The sequence below is a fragment of the Nesoenas mayeri genome (genome assembly GCF_963082525.1).
Source record: "Nesoenas mayeri genome assembly, chromosome: 1".
Classification (NCBI taxonomy): Eukaryota; Metazoa; Chordata; class Aves; order Columbiformes; family Columbidae; genus Nesoenas; species Nesoenas mayeri.
The window spans coordinates 81,855,402-81,872,662 of NC_137541.1; the positions used below are offsets into that span (position 1 = coordinate 81,855,402).

General features: G+C 40.7%; 1 protein-coding gene across 1 annotated transcript; it reads left to right on the forward strand.

The window, feature by feature from the left end:
- The first annotated feature begins 6,447 nt into the window (after window positions 1-6,447).
- Window positions 6,448-15,515, forward strand: LOC308048439 (glutathione S-transferase kappa 1-like). Its single transcript, XM_080357592.1, has 8 exons — window positions 6,448-7,413; window positions 8,036-8,117; window positions 8,885-9,013; window positions 9,342-9,442; window positions 9,856-9,891; window positions 12,726-12,842; window positions 13,966-14,059; window positions 15,327-15,515. Exons 1-8 carry the CDS (start codon window positions 7,348-7,350, stop codon window positions 15,374-15,376), a joined length of 675 nt encoding a protein of 224 aa, XP_080213718.1. The 5' UTR covers window positions 6,448-7,347; the 3' UTR covers window positions 15,377-15,515.
- The last annotated feature ends 1,746 nt before the right edge of the window (window positions 15,516-17,261 follow it).

Below are 17,261 nucleotides of genomic sequence, written 5' to 3' on the forward strand. Positions count from 1 at the left end.
ATTCTCTACCTGTTGACTCTCCATTTCCATTCAGATCCTCCACGCCACCCTGCAACAGAGAGGACAAGAATTTCAACACCTGTCATCATCTGCATTTTTCTGGGGGCCCTTCTCTGCCTGGTCCTTGCCATTCTTGCTGGACAGATCCAAAATGCCAGGGCACAGCAGAGAGGTAGGTCTCTCAGGACTGATGTGAAATGCCTCCTTGACATGGCTGGCAAGTGTTTAGTTGGTTGGGTAGCCTGGGGGACAGTTGACTAAGATGAATGGCATCTACTGCCACACTGAGATTTCTACTTACAATCTGGTAGTGAAAGAGTTCAGCAATGCTTATCCTTAGTCAGCACCTTTTGGTGAATTTCTGGGTACCAACCAGGCTATATAGATCCCTTTAGGTCACTTCTCCTTTTTATGACCCCATCCTGAGTATGAACAAAGACTGTGTGAGTGATTATTGCCTTTTACTTTCAGGCTCCAGAGTATCCTATGACCCATTCTCTGAGGCTGTCTATGAAGAGATCAACTATAACCTGATGATGGAAAAGCAGGGCATCACTGGCCTCCCAGGTCTGTGGGTCTTGCTTTTGTAAAGGGAAAACAACTGAGGCTAGTTCTTCCTTGTGGCCCAATCTGATACTTTGCAGCTTCCAAACCTACTACAAAACAGAAAATTCCTAGATTTGAGAAGGGGGGTTTCGTGACCACTGAACTCTGCCAATTCCTCTCACAGGGACAATTCATTTGTGCCACAGAACATAGATCAGTTTAAGTCAAACAAACAAACCCAAACAAACAACAGACAAAAGGCCTTTGCTGCAATTATTTAAAGCAGGAACAAATAATGAAATAACTTATATCTCCCTCCCAGCAGCTATGTGTATCTATAGGCTTCTTCCTGTTGACTGCTTTCCTCCCTTTATGGCTCGCCTCCCCTGTGAGCCATGAGAGGTGTTATGGGGCCCCTGAGGGATTTCTTAGCTATTCCACTGTAAGCTCTTTACCTTGCAGGAGTAATACTGCCCAAGAATCTCCTTGACTTGGGTCGTATTACTGCAGCTTACTCTTTTCCTCATTATATAGTCTTAGCAACCAAGGAGAGTTTAATCTGGTATCACACACTTTCTCATTTGCCTAGATCATGTTTCAGAGAGTTCAAAAACAAAGGTACCGTTTTATAATGGGGACAGTGATGAAGAAAATAGTCCTGGAGCAACTCAAGGAAATGGAAGATGGGAATCCTACAAAGAAAGAGACTGAAAATCAGGGTAGCTTTTAATTTCCAAAGCACTTTTGGTGATTAAAGCTTTTTTCTTGCTGCACCTCATGTCCACTAGGGATGTTTTGATGTGAACCAAAAATTTTTGTTTAACTCTTGTGGTGGAAGAATCATACAATCTTGTATGCAACTGCTAGTCTTCTGTATAAGAAGCTGAAACTAAATGTTCGCTGGTAGTATTGCACCCTTTACAGGATCCAGTCACACGAATCCAACAAGTGCTTTTCCCAGAAACTGCAACTCCAACAGCTTGTAAACGGTTGTTCCATTTTGCAGGTAAATGAGGAGAATTAAAACAGAGGAAAAACATGTGCCAAATAAGAACATTGATATGCCATTGGAGTTGATTAGGGAATTTTAATCTCAGTGATATGAAAAACATGCAGTTTGCCAGACATGGTGGTTTGGTTTTCTGGGGATTGCTTTGTGTTTTTTTTATTTGTTTGTTTTTTCTTTAGTCACAAAACCTGAGGGAGAGCAAGTGTTAGGAGACTGTGTTTTTCTAGATCTGATCCTAGCTATTGCCCGGCCTCAGAGAGTTTAACTGTCAAACGCACAAGCAGTTTTGGATCTCAGCTGCCCATCTCCCTGACTCTCTGTTGTACTATGTCTTTAATTTTGTTTTCTATAGTTTTTCTTGTATTAAGGCTATTTTATTATCTAAAATTAAACTAAAACCTATTCTTTTCCTTACGTGCTTTGAAATGCTTATCAAGAGGACAATTAATTCAAATAAGATCTATTTTTCTTATTCATATTGAACATTGAGTACTACGTAGAAAGTGAAATAGTGCTTTAACTGACTTATAATTTTATATATGTATTATTTGTATGTCTTTGTCTGTATATAACACTAGAAAACAGTGAAAACTGAGGGAACTGAGGGATGTCTTTCACTTAAGTACAGACCACAGGACTAGCTGCCCCTGAGGAATCAGAGAGCTGGCTACTCACAGAATTGAGTTTGATGGATAAGGAACTGGCTGTATGGCCACACCCAAAGAGTTGCAGTCCAAATGGAAGTTAGTAGCAAGTGGTGTCCCTCGTGGGTCCCTATTGGAACCATTAATGTTCCATATACTTATTAATGGCATAAGTAGTGGGATTGAGTGCACCCTCAGCAAGTTTGTGGATGACGCCAAGCTGAGTAGTGCAGTTTGAGGGAAGGGGTGCCAACCAAAGATACACTGAGAGGTTTGAGAAATGAGAAAAATACGAACCTCACCTCATGAAGTTCAACAAGGCCAAGTACAAGGCCCTGAACCTGGGTCAAGGCAATCCCCAGGATCAGTACAGACTGGGGGATGAATGGATTGAGAGCAGCCCTGCAGAGAAAGACCTGGGGGTACTGGTGGGTGACAAACGGAACATGAGCTGACAATGTGCACCTGCAGCCCAGAAAGCCAATCATATCCTGGGCTGCATCAAAAGGAGTGTGGCCAGTGGGTCAAGTGAGGCGATTCTGCTCCTCTACTCCACTGTAGCGAGACCCCACCAGGAGTACTGCATCCAGCCCAGGAGCCCTCAGTACAGGAAAGATATGGACGTTTTGGAGAGGGTCCAGAGGAGGCCACAAAAATTATCAGTGATGGAGCACCTCTCCTATGGAGAAAGGCTGAGAGAGTTGTTCAGCATCGGAAAGAGAACTGCAGATATTTTTCTCCAAAGGTCTACCCTGAGTTTGTAGCCACATGTCCATAGGCAAATGGCCAAGGGTAGCTACTTAGATAGACAATTTGTCATTGTGCAATTATGAAATGCAATGGGGAATCTTACCCTGAAATAAACCCTGTCACTAACTGCCTCCTTCTCCAGATGAGAAGAAATGGCCTCAAGTTGCACCAGGGAAGGTTTAGACTGGATATTTCTTCACAGAAAGGGTTGGGAAGCAGTGGAACAGGCTGCCCAGGGAAATGGTGGAGTCATCATCTCTGGAGGTGTTTAAAAGATGTATAGGCTCTTAGCAACATAGTTTAGTGCTAGATTTAGGTTATAGTTGGACTCTGTGATCTTAAGGGTCTCTTCTAAACAAAATGATTCTATGATTCTATTATCTTCTTTCCCCTTCTGTCCCTCCTCCATGCTGATTTTCACTTTCTACCTGTCACAGCAATGTGTAACAATTATTGAAGCTATATCATTGTTGTCTGGAATACCTTAGAGTCCTCAGGAGGATTCTTGATTTATTATCTTTCATTACCATCATGCTTTATCACTGGATCATCAGCTACTGCTTTCTCTAGTGGAAGATCTCTCCCTGTTATAGCTAATACATCTACTGTTGCAGAGATGTCTCCACTGCCTGGAAGTGCTCTGGAAGATGGCTACGATGATGTGGCAGAAGCTCCTGGACCTCAAGACACTTCTCTTTCTGGGCAGAATGAGCAGGAATTCATTGGGATCCCTGAGGAAAGTGACAGAAACAAGAATTCACGGACAGGTGAGGCCAGAAGAGCAATGTTGTTAGTTTTCATAATCTGTAGCTACCGTGCTGAACTCAGGAAAAATCAAGGTGGAGGGTACCTCAAGGTATCACCTAGATTTTATCTAACCACTGTCAGGAAGAAACACTGCCTGCCTACACAAAGACTAGGTTAGATGGAGGATGGATTCATCTAGGCTTTTATTCTAGCACTAAATTTTGTCCAGCCCACCTATTTAAAAAAAAAAAAAAAAAAAAAAAAAGACTTTTCTTTCTCTGTGCACTTAATGTAACTGTGGAACACCTTCTGATCGCGGTCTGGCTCTGGTTGCTGGCAGTTAGATCTCCACACACACAGAGAATGGAGAGCCCCCCTAGTTAGGAAAGCAGTTAGAAATGGAGTTCAGTTAGAAGACAGGATAGATGCTGCTGATCAGATCAAAGGCATGGCGAAACATGCGTACTGGCCAGCAGCCTGTTTACATGTCACCAGTCCCTTTTATCCCCTTATCATTCTATTTTCTCATGTCTGTTTCTCCCCAGACTACACTGATCCCTCCTTCTCTCTGCTTTTGTTTCCTCTTCTAAGAAGCCCATAGTAAGTTGTCCAATCCTAAAATGCTCTTCCCCTGTAACTCATAATAAGTCTCATATCTTTGTGGGCAACAACACCCCTCAGTAAGTAAGGTGGGTTACATCCTTTTAATGGGTTTCAAACACAGACAATGGGCTGAGCGCTCTCCTGTGAGGAGCCAGATCAGGGCACACTTGGATGGAGAAGGAGAGATCTACTAAATTTGCAATGTGTCAGATGACACCTGAGACAGTAAAATGGAGTTGTATGATTTAGGAATTTTGAAGAATTGCCTTTATTAGCAGTGTTTAAAACTACATCAGTAACCTGTTTTCTGGGAACACTAGGCTTGATCCTTGCAGATGTGTACATGTAGAGGGAGGCAGGATAAGACAAGAATTCCTCTGGGCTTCCACAACCATGCATGTCTGTGGTTCTAAATTCTAAAGGAAACAATGGACAGCTCATGCTGCCAGCTGCATAAACTGCAAAGGTAATACATACAAGATGTGCATTTATCTCAGTGTTCTTCCCTTCTTGTTTTCAGACTGGAGTTCTAATGTGTCAGGAAACAGGACCTCTGAGTCTGAGAGACATTCATCCCCTGCTCTTGAAAATATGGGCTACAACAACATTGAAGAGCTGGGACACTGACACAGACTGCTGAGCTGTACTGGTCACTTTTGGAAATACACCTCTGTTCATAAAATGCAAATGGGGTACTAGCAGAACTGCAAAAACCTGCATTTACGATTAGTTTACCTAAGTTTTGTTTATTTGCAGAGAAGTGATTACATATTTAGAAGAAATACAAGCATGACTGTTAAGAAAATCTTTCTAATTTCCCTTATAATTTCTTGTTGCCGAGACTGTGTGGACGCTTTTTGCTTTTTATTTCTAAATATGTTCACTGACATTTTTTTTTCCTACTGAGTTAATTTTTCAGCTTAAGATATTTTCTTATAAGAAAATGTTTAAATTTGTCCTCAAATTTATGCTTGTCCTCCCAGGTACACAGGGCAGATTTCTGGAGATTATTAGGAATGCAGACTGAACTGCAAGAAAATAATACATCTTCTGTTTCATCTTTTGAGTATTCCTGCTTGTCCCACAGAAAGCGATGACTAGATGTAATTTTCTAGATAGTGCTTAGTGAGATGAGAAACTCAGCAAGAGGTTATTCTTGTCCTCACTTCAGATGCAGGTCTGTCATTTGAATTATGTACAACTGATTCATCCATTTGATTGGAGTGAAAAGCTTCTCTTTTCTCCTTCTATACCATCATGACTTATTGTCTCCCAAAGTCATACCAATTACAGAGTAAGAGAAAGTCTGATTTCTTTCCACAAATTGCAAGTGTTCATACCTATATGTGTCTGTTATATAATTTCTTTTACTCATATGAAGGCAGACTGAAAAAGTCCTCATGTTGATAGAAGGTGAAGTATTGTTGTCTTGACTCCCAATAAAATTTCTTTTGGGTACCGAAAGTCTCCCTTGCATTGTCATCTCTCTTGGCCTCATTTATCCCTCAAAATCTGAGCCCTGTCCTTCTAGTAAGCACTCCGTCTTCACCCAATTTATTCAAGAATGTGAAGGAATTGTTTATTAACCATATTCAGACCAGCTATCTCAAAAGATGTGAAACTTCAACATGGATGTGGATCAGATGATAAATGCAGACTGTTGAGAATTTATGCAGTCCTAAGATTACATTCAGCCCTTTGAAGGCAACCGTGAGGCTGATGTGGCCCCTGGTGAAAATGAGTTTGACAGCCCTGGCCTAGAGCATGCCAGAGTAATAATGTGTCTAGAAGAAATACCTGCGAGAGTCACCATAATCTAGATTAGACTCCCATTTGTACATAAAAACAACGATTATCCTCGCCATCATGATACATAAAGAAATGTGAGTTTGTCCCAAACAGCTGAGAAGACACACAGAAAAGCAAACTCCTTCCCAAACAATTTAATTAATCTCATTACTCGAGCCTCAGGACACCATACAACCCTGTGCCAAGGACTGAGGCAGAAGAGGCTGCACTGGGATGAAGTGAATACTTCTTCGTATTCAGTGAGTATCCTGTCAAATCTACATTTCCATGGATGTCTCCCTCTCAGCACTGAATGGAGCTTCCTGTGGAATATTGTGGGAGCATAGGAGTACTCTGTACTGTTATGATTCTGTGATGCATAGGATGTTTGTGCAACTTTATCCATTCTGACCTGGACTGAAAGTAGCGAAGAAGAAATTCAAAAGGGAAGACAAGTCTGCCAAAGGCAAGTCACTTTATTAAAAGTGATCCTAAGGGAGAGTAATCACCTCGACATCTAGCTCCAGGCAAGAGTCATTTACTTCTTAAAATACTAAATACTAAAATACTAAAATGAATGTACTCTCAAAAAGGAGATGGGAAGTAGCAAGATAATATTCTGCCACTACATACTATGTACTGTTTTCAATGCGATATTGGAATATACTTGACAAGATTTTTAAATATCATGAAGAGATAGAAAGAGACTTCCAGATTACTTGACTGGTCTATATAACATAATAATAATAAAGGATAATACAAAAAAAAAAAAAAAAAAAAAAAAAAGGAAAAATAGTGATTATTTCTGTGCTTTAGACTGTAGCATAAGAAAAATCTTTAAAAAATGTAAGTGAACATAGAAAGAATGGTTCATAACTACTAATTTTCTAGCTAACATTCTGGACTGCCTCACTGAGTCAGCTCCCGGCTTCACTTCTCTGGAGCCTCCTCTCCTCCTGCCTCGCCATGGAGGCACAGGCTCGCTCCCGCTCCCGTCACTCCTCTTCCTCTCAAGCCGGACTTAAAAGGAGAGACAGCAAAGGGCACTTCACAGCTGGGACTCAGCCTCAGGCACGCCGTGGCAGCGGCACACGGAAAGACGGCAGCAACGAGCCAAGAAGGCCGAAGGGCGACTGCGGCCTACGGAGCGGAAGGACACCCCGCCTCCGCCACCGCCCCTCGCCTGCCCCGGGGGAGGTGCTGGGGAGCGCTGGGTAGTGGCCGCTGGAAGGTAGGGGAGAGGACGGGAAGCTGTTCGGGATGGGACGGACGGTCGTGGAGCTCTTCTACGATGTGGTATCCCCTTACTCCTGGTTGGGGTTTGAGGTGAGATGGAGGGAACCCGTTCTGGATGCGCCCCGCTCTCCTCCCGCGGCCCGAGCCTCTGCCGCGGCCCGCTGCGGCTGCTGAGCGCCGGGACGGACGGGCTCCGGCAGCCACTCCAGCCGCAGCCTCCCCTTGAGGAGGCGGTCGAAGGGCATTTTGTCCGGCCGACTCGCGGTGCCTTCTCACCCTGCTGCAGTTAGCGCCCTCCCCACCTAATGTTTCGGGTTTATTTTTATCTCGCTTGTAAAGGGTATTTCTGTTTCTTCCTCACGTAATCAGGAACACTTAAGGAAGCATGTCTCAGCCAAATGGTAGCATAGCCTGTGCTATGGGAGTTCTTGGGAACATTTTGCTTTAGGGATAGTTTTGATGCTTAGCAAGTGCCATTTGTCCACTCACGATCTTGATCTTTTCCTTATTTAACCTTGCGGTTCTTTCCATTTTTCCGAGATCAGAGTTCACTGGCAGCATCCAGAAAAGGATTTGAGGACTATCACTAATATAATAGAAGAAGATTCATCTGCCCTGTTTATTTCATGCTTTAGCTTATTTCCTAGCTGCATGCAGTTCTACAGACACATCCCCTGAGTGATAATCTGGCACTGCTTTTTTTATGTTGCAGGTACTCTGCAGGTACCAGCACATCTGGAATATTGATCTGCGCTTTCGTCCAGCTTTCCTTGGTGGCATAATGCAAGCAACTGGTAGGCAATATAGGGCAATGAACCCTGTAGGAAAAAAAAAACAACCTTCACTAGGAGATGACTAGTGGGCAAGCTCTTAGTGACTGCAGAGTCCTAGCTTTAAATTAAGTTTTGGCACTGATAGTGAATTAATTATAGGATTGTGGATCTCAGTAGTGACTGAGAAATAAGGCACAAATAACTTCGTACTGTTGCAGCTACACAACCTCTGATTGTTTGAGGGTTATATGGTCTATGCCAAATCTTACCAGCTCTAAACCAGGATAATAATTTGATATGGAATGTTTTTTTAAAGTTTTGCCTTGCATTCAAACCTGAATTTATTTGTGGAACTCTTGCACTTTGTAATATGCATGAAGGATCGTATGCCATAAAATGGTACTTGTGACCTTATTAGAACAAATTAATCACTGAGACTTATAATTCATAAATCATGAAACTAACAAGTCTCTACATTTGTTTATCCACACATTAGTAGTTGTTTACCTTAAAAGTCATTTGTCTGAATCAGTATAAATCCCTGCTAGGACATTTATACTTTGGTTTAAAGCTGGTTCTGCTAACTTAAAGGGTTGATGTGTGCAAAATCAAAATAAATCATGTTTAAACATTATCTTTGAAAATGCTGTGTATGTTTCAGTAAGCCAATATGAAATTATACTCTTCTGTAGGCACATGTATGGATGAAGTCTAATTTGTCCAGTTTTGTTTTGTACAGTGTTATTATAATACAGTTGAAAATCTCAACAGAAGCTTTTTTCTGGAAGGTAACAAGCCCCCAGCAATGTTGCCAAAGCGTGCAGAATACCTGCTGAAGGATATAAAAAGGATGGCAGAATACTACCAAGTGCCTGTACGAATTTCAGGAGATGACTTCCAACGTATTCTTGGTAAAAGTAAGTAAGAAACAGCTTATCTGGTATCTTTCAACTCCACCACTTCTGATTCAAATTCTCCCTTCCAGTAAAGGTGAAGATGAATTCTCTGGCCACAGCCAGATGAAGTCTTTACATTTTTAACCATAAAAGGAACTTGTGGAGAAATATGCTGATGAATTATAATAGCATGGAAGATACTTTAAATCAACATAAGCTTTACTGTTTGAGGACTGTTACAGGGAAGATCGTACTGTTCTTAGGTATGATTAGCACTTGTGCTGACCATATCTGTGCCTGATCCTGTGCCTAGTTTCAGTATGTTTCTCTGTCTCCCTCCTAATCACAGGCACTCTTGGGGCCATGCGCTTTGTCACAGCCATTGACATGACACAACCACGATACTTAGAACCCTTATCTAGGGAGTTCTGGATACGTTTTTGGTCACAGGTCAGTATTTTATGAAGCCAACTTGATCCTTTCTCTGCTGTCCTGTCCCAGTTCATTGAAATGTACAATTTGAGCAAGAGAAAGGGGAGTGTCTTTTAATGAAAAGTCATAGCAGGAAACTTAAGGCCATAGTGGTTCAGAAGCCATTACAAGAGAAGAACTAGTTTATAGTCAGCTTAATTTGCCCTTTTTTTAGGTATGTATGATGACTCCTATGGACTCAGTGGATCAGTAGTTCATATCAGAAAGTACTTAATACATTCCTAGATTATGTGAATTAAAACTTTTTCTGAGGAAATTTTTCCAGCAACTAGTATTGTTTTTATTTCTATTTTTGTAGAAAACTTGCTTTAAAGTCTAGAGCTAAGCTTTTGTTCTTAAGTACTGAATTACTTATTTTATTCTCTTACCAGCATGAAGATATCAGCCAGCCGGAGAATATATTGGCTGTAAGTGTCTCCTTTTTGTTGGTGATTCTGCATTTCTGATACAGATTCTTATTGGTAGCTTGGATCAGGATACACATGAAGACAGCTTAGTCAAATGATCACTTGGAGTTCTAGAAAAAAGTGGATTTAATTGCCCTAGCAGCTATGATTGGAATGGGTTTTTTTTGGTCATGCTTTGAATGACACTTGGAACCAGAATCTCCCTTTTTGTTAATTCATGTGGCAAGATACCCAGGATGGACAACGAATTATCTGTTAATACTGTTTTATTAACATTAGTGAAAGTATGAACAGTGTCTCCAGAATGCACTGAGGTTTTGCTGCTTTATGAAATCATCAGGTAAATTCAGCATGTCATGGAAGTGACTTTCTTTGGTGTGATGGAGCCAGGCTTTACTGTTAAGTTCAGTGCTTTATTGCCCTATTACACGCTTAGAAATTGTACTCATTAGATTAATTTTCTTTTACTGTTTAGGTTCTATTACAGTTAAAACTGTAATGGCATGTAAGTTAGTTTACCATGAGATCCTCTTTAAGGGCTCCATTTCTACCTTATTTTATTTTTCAAGTTCTAGGACTGTGAAGAAAAGAGAGGAATTTTCCATGGCTAGTCTCTCGTATCCAGCTTCCCTATTTGAAACCTGAAACTTGCAGTCTTGCCATTTCCCCAGAGGCTAGTCCTTGCATTTCATCTTAGTGTACCCCCTTACCAGAATTTCAGCAAATGTTTGCACTTCACCTTTTCAAGAGGCAAGATTTGAAGGGTATAATTTACTGTGGTATGTTAACCCTGGCAGGCAGCTAAGCACTACACAGATACTTGCTCGTTTCTACCTGCTGCCCAGTGGAATGGGAAAGAAGAAAGGAACAATAAAAGGAAGAAAACTTGTGGGTAGACATAAAATTGCTTAATAAGCAAAGGAGAAGTGGAAGAAGACAGAAAGAAAACAAAACATGTGATGCAGAGGCAATCACTTATCACCTCCTGTGGGCAGACCAGTGCCCAGCCAGTGCCCAAGCAAAAGGTGACTAACCTCTCTAAACTCCCCTCCCCACTTTTGATTACTGAGTATGATGTTATAGGGCATGGAACATCTCTTTTGTTTAGTTTAGGTGATCTGCTTTGCTGTGTCCTCCCCAACCTCTTGTGCACCCCCAAGCTGTTCACTGGGGGTGTGGGAGGGAGAGTGAGGAACAGAGAAGGCCTTAACATTCCACAAACATTGTTCAAAAACAGCTAAAACATTAGTGTGTTATCAGCATGTGTTTGATCACAAATCTAAACCACAGAACCCTATGAGCTATGAAGAAAATTAACTCCATCCCAGCCAGACCCAGTACATAAATATATACAGAACATCCTTGCATCATCATTTAAATAAAGATAAAGCAAGGATTTGCAGAACTTCAGAGAAAAAAACTCTATATTCAGAAAGATCTTTATGTATTTTAGTCACTGTTTGGTGGTTTGTGAGTATTCACCTGTGCTGAGCAAGGCAGAAAGGTAGACATCTCCTTGTTTGCTTGTGTCTGTTTTAATTCACCCCTGAAGCAAGTACTAAACATTCCTGTCTTGTGGAAATACGCCATCCAAAGCTGGATTAAGGGTGCCAGCCATTTAATCTGAGTCTTTATAGGTGAATTTATTTTACGAACAATTACAAAAAATTGAATGTTGTTTATTTGATACAGTTCCTTTGTATTTTTTTTTTACTTCTTTTTTTTTTAGTCAGCAATAACTTCACATAAATTACTGTAGAAGACATGTATAGTCTTTGAATCCTGCCCTGGTCCGGTTAAATACCCCTTCTGCCCTAAATGGTGAGAGCCAGATACTACATTTCTCCGTAAATATTGCAGTCTAAGCACCATGGCTACCAAGCATACAAAGCATTTTTATTCTGCTCCAGTGCTATACCTTTTTATCTCATATTCAAGCAGTGTCAAAAAGAGCTCATAATCTCTCTGATGTGGAAGTAGAAGGTATAAGAAAACGTGGATGCTAAATGAAAAGTCATTGGGAGAAAAAAAAAAAAAAAACCAGAAAGAATCATTAACACCTGCATGCAGAGGATGGATTACTGGTCTGTGTGCAATACTTTTTTTCAAAGTTTTTTGGTTTGGTTTTTGGTTTGGTTTTGTTGGTGGTTTTTTTATTGTTTTTTTAAGAAAAAAAAAGATATGTCATCAGGTAGATGTCATGGAAGTTAACATTGTTTGTGAAATACTTTATTAAAACAGGTACTTGTAACTTTGATGTTACCCGATAAACATGTGATCTTTACCCTGGGCCACTTTATCTCCTGTGTGGCAGAGATACAGAGGAGGCTAAAAAGATACATTAATAACACTAGCAACTCTTTGACCTCTGTGAGCTGCAGTCTCTTTCATGCAGTATCACTTATAGTTCCTATGTGGCCACATTTGTCACACAAACTGTTTTGTCAGACTTGTACAGTAAGATTTTTTTTTTTTTCAGAACACGTGCTTTTTTTGGTAAGTTATCTGTTAAGTCATTGGATCAGAGGTTAAACTCCTTCTCTCTCTCTTTCTCTCTCTGTTTATCTCTGTTTAGGAACTCCTGAAAAGAAAAAAAGTTCAGACTTAGGGCTTGGAAGTTTAAAATATCCCTTCTACTTTTTATCTGAGAGTTGAAAAACTATGAATGGGTTGGGAATACAGCAAGACAGTTGTGCAAAAGTGCCTCAAGGGTATTTTGTACTTTTTTTCTAATAAACCGTGGGTGATAACACTGAAGATTAAATTAATTAGACCATAGTAGGAAACAGAATATTTACTGTTAGAGTACTCTTAATTATATCATGTCTTCTCAGGTTGCAGGACAGGCTGGGCTATCATCAGAGGTTGCCCAGAAACAACTTGAAATGATTTCATCCTCTGCAGTGAAGAATCGACTGAAAGAGACAACAGAGGAAGCAATAAAATATGGGGTAAGATGCTTCCAATCCCATTTGTCATGACAGCTGTGCACTCCTTCCTTATTAACAATACTGGCAAGCAAAGAACAATGAAGGTGATGATTAGAAAGCACTTGTGCTAGGTTGGCCAAGGTAGGGTGAATTTTCACAGGTAGCTTTGGGGACACACAGCCAGGACAGCTGACCCAAAACTAGACAAAGGGATATTCGATCCCAATAAGGTCATGATCAGTTATAAAATGGGGGTTGGCCAGGGGGTAGTCTCTCTCTCACTGTTGGGGAGCAGGGCAGTCTAGGACACTCTCTGGACTGCGTGGTTTGGTGCTGTTGTGTTTTGGGCACAAGCTGCTGTCTGGGACCCAGGGTAGAGGCAGGGAGGTTTCAATATAGGCTGTGGTTGGGAATCCATGATTGCTGCTTCACAGGAATAGTTTGCCCAGAAAAGGTGGATGGCATACAGGGATTACCATGTGGTGAGAGATTGTGCTGTGTATCCCTCACTTTGTATATTCCTTCATTATTATTATTGTTGTTGTTGTTGTGGGGGTTTTTTCTTTCTTTTCCACTGTTCTGTTAAACTGTTCTTATCCCAACCCACGAGTTTCGCCTTTTGTTTCCTGATTCTCCTCCCATCCCAACCAGGGGCAGGGGAGGGATAAGCACATGATTTTAGTTGCCAGCTGAGGATGTGGCTAAACTGCAACAGGACTATATAGACCATCTCTCTTAGTTGGTCTTTGCTTTTTGAACATGCAAAAGCTAACTCACTGCTATTGGTAATTTATTGCATTTTCATCTGGGAAACCAAGGTTGACCTATTTAGCTCATTCCAGTCAGACGACAAGGATAGGGAGCTACAAGGCCAGTAATAAGAGATACCATTTATCACTACTTGACATAAAGCCGTGGATTTATCAGGCTGCTTTTTTGTTCCTTCAAAAGGGCACACAGGCTCTGGAGAGTCCTTTACTTTTTTATAGCTCCATTAGATTCATCTTTAAGAATGAAAGAGGTGAAAAGAAGAGAAGGAAAAAAAGTCAAAAGTTTTTACTTTTTATTCCTGAAGATTGATCATGTGCCTGCAAAAATTTCTCTCATTATAAAATTCTCTGTTTCATCTCCATGATGTCAATAGGCATTTGGGATGCCTGCTGTTGTGGCACATTTTAATGGGGAACCTCATCTCTTTTTTGGCTCCGATCGTTTAGAGCTGCTAGGCAGCATTATAGGTGAGTATATTTAATAACATCACTTTTGATTTCATGCTTTCACCCTCTTTTATTGAAATATGTAATACAGCTAAATAAAACGCTCTTTGTGTCTTTCAAATATTAAAGAATGTTGGGTATACTTCTCATGGGATGAAACTGCTGACTGGAGTGTATCTCAGTAGAGTCAGAGTGACCAAAGATGTAGTCCTTTTCAAAACAAGAAGTAACTTGAGTTTTCCATTCTCTCTTGGTTTCAAGGCTTTGTGTGACACATGCCATTCTGAAGTTACTATTGACACTCTTTTGTTTTTCAGTATGTTCATGTTTAACCTTTTGGTACTGGGCATTAGATCTTGGCTAAGATTAAGACTATGGCTGATACTTTTTTTTTTTTCCATTTAATATCTGTTCCTTCTTAATAAAAAGCACATTAGCACAGCTCCCAAAACCATAACTTATAATTATGCAAATACATGACTTTTTAACAGAAATTTGTATATTGGCCATCGTTCTTTTCATTTTGCTGTTAATAAAATATGAACTCTTAAAGAGAATTTGAATAGGTTGTGATAACTAATAAAACTTAGTCATCTGCTTTTAAGTGAGTTAGAGGGCATTTTGATTATTTATCTCAAGATCTGGCAGGAGAGACATCACAATAAAGAGTTATGCACATAATTAGCTCTGATGCATTTATTGAAAAACTTCAGCAGAAAATCTTAATTAATGTAAATTAAAATTAGTCATAGGCCTAAAAATAAGGGAATTTTTTGGAGGCTTATATTCTTTTCTGATGGGTTTCCGATTAAAAAAAATATTCTTGATGAAAATGAGAATGAGGAAGATTAACTTCACAACACGCACTATGGTAGTCACTAATCCTGATTGGAATGTTGTGGCCTGGTTTCTAGTCTCAACTCTAAGAACTGGAACAGATTTTCTTTTTGTTTCTCTGACTCCCCAGCCTTCCACCATTTTCTTTTCCTTAGCCCCAGCCCCTCAAAAAAGGAGTCCTAAAAAATATTGGCTTCACCCTCATGTGGGTTGCCACAGACCTGCAGAATCTCTTATCTGTGAAGAGGAAAGTAATTCTTCTGTGCAGCTTCAGTTGTGACTAGACAGCGAAGGATTTTTGGAGCTGGCCAAACAAGATAAAAATCTGTATTCCATCATCAGTATTTACCCTTGGAAAGAGGAGCAGGACCAGTCATCATACTGCAGAAATGTGACTGGCAAATCACTTCTACATATTAAAATTTATCTTTTGTGCTGGTTTGTCTTGCAGGTGAAAAATGGCAGGGGCCAGTTCCATCAGTTCCAAGCCCCAAGATGTGAAAAGTCCTGGGGAGATATATAAAAGGGAAAATATATATGTACATGGTCAGTCTTCAGATTATCTGAATGTATCTGGTTTTATGAAGAGGTGGCTTTCTCGTCCTTAACAGTTCACTTTACAGCTCAGTCCTATCTCTAATTAGGAAAAAGTTCAAGGTTTGCCAGTATTACCAGTCTGGTGAGGTCTTTACCAATACAAATGTGCTTCTTTTCTTTCAAAAGATTAATGATTAACATTAAAGATTAAATATTTAACTTCTTATGGATTAAACATTGTTATTTCCCCATTAGTTCAGTTTCTCTTACCCTAAAAGCATGAGGATTAATCACAGTATCACAGTATCACAGTATGTTTGGGATTGGAAGGGACCTCAAAAGATCATCTAGTCCAGTCCCCCTGCTGGAGCAGGAACGCCTAGGTGAGGTCACAAAGGAACATGTCCAGGCGGGTTTTGAATGTCTCCAGAGAAGGAGACTCCACAACCTCTCTGGGCAGCCTGTTCCAGTGCTCTGTCACCCTTACTGAGAAGAAGTTTTTTCTCAAATTTAAGTGGAACCTCTTGTGTTCCAGCTTGATCCCATTACCCCTTGTCCTATCATTGTTTGCCACCAAGAAGAGCCTGGCTCCATCCTCATGGCACTCACCCTTTATATATTTATAAACATTAATAAGGTCACCCCTCAGTCTCCTCTTCTCCAAACTAAAGAGACCCAGCTCCCTCAGCCTTTCCTCATAAGGGAGGTGCTCCACTCCCTTAATCATCTTTGTTGCCCTGTGCTGGACCCTCTCCAGCAGTTCCCTGTCCTTCTTGAACTGAGGGGCCCAGAACTGGACACAATATTCCAGATGTGGTCTCACCAGGGCGGAGTAGAGGGGAAGGAGGACCTCTCTTGATCTACTAACCACCCCCCTTATTTGTTGTCATGGGACTGTGATCTCTGGATTTCTCGTGTCCTGCTTGTCCTTTAGAAACACACACAGCCAAAGAAAAGCTGGCCACATTCTCCTTTTATTTTAAGTCAAAGGTACTACATAGGCAGTAAAACTACAGGACAAGCTATTCATGCTTCCTTTTACTCTGTAGCATGGCAGTTGGAGTGGACGCGAGAGAGAAAAGTGGGAGAGGGACAACTCAAGCCCAAAGAAAAATCTGGGGAAGCAATCAGAAATTTTGAAAGATACTGTTCCCCTCCTGAACAGTATTTTACACACCTTGCTCTGCAGTGACTGACATTTGAGGAGACCACCACACACATGGATTCTCAGGCACAAACCCCAGACCTTGCAGGGGTTTTTTACTAACATCAGTTTTACAATAATGTCTGTGGAGGACAGTGGTGAATCCCATGTAAGTTTAGTTGGTAACTGAACCAGACTGTGTTTTGCTTCCTCAAGGATCACCTAATTGTTGCCTATCCAAGAACGGTTTGGTTATGGCAATGAGAGGCTTCCCCTCATATAGACTGCAGTGGGAAAGATAGGCAAACAACATTTAAACCAAAACACTTCATTTTTCACTCTCACTTCTAATTACAGTAGTTAGAAATAGTTTGGAGCTGGTCCTATATTGGCTGATTTGGAATAACACACTCAAATGAATTTGGTTCGTATGAGGCTTGATTTCTCAATGATTCCTAGCTGTCTCTGACACATCACTGAAGGAAGCAGAAGAACTAGCAGCAGCTGGAATTCCATTTTTTGTTTCTTTCTGAACTTTAAGGTAAAGCATATTCATGCTTGTTCACTTGAACAGCAAATCCTGGACCAAAGCATCAGAAAAATAATCTATATCCCTCATGTTCTTACAGCTGTAAGTATTGTGGAAGTATCATTTGTTCTTCTTACACCTCTTTTAGCTTTTCAGGAAATATCCTATAATTTGAA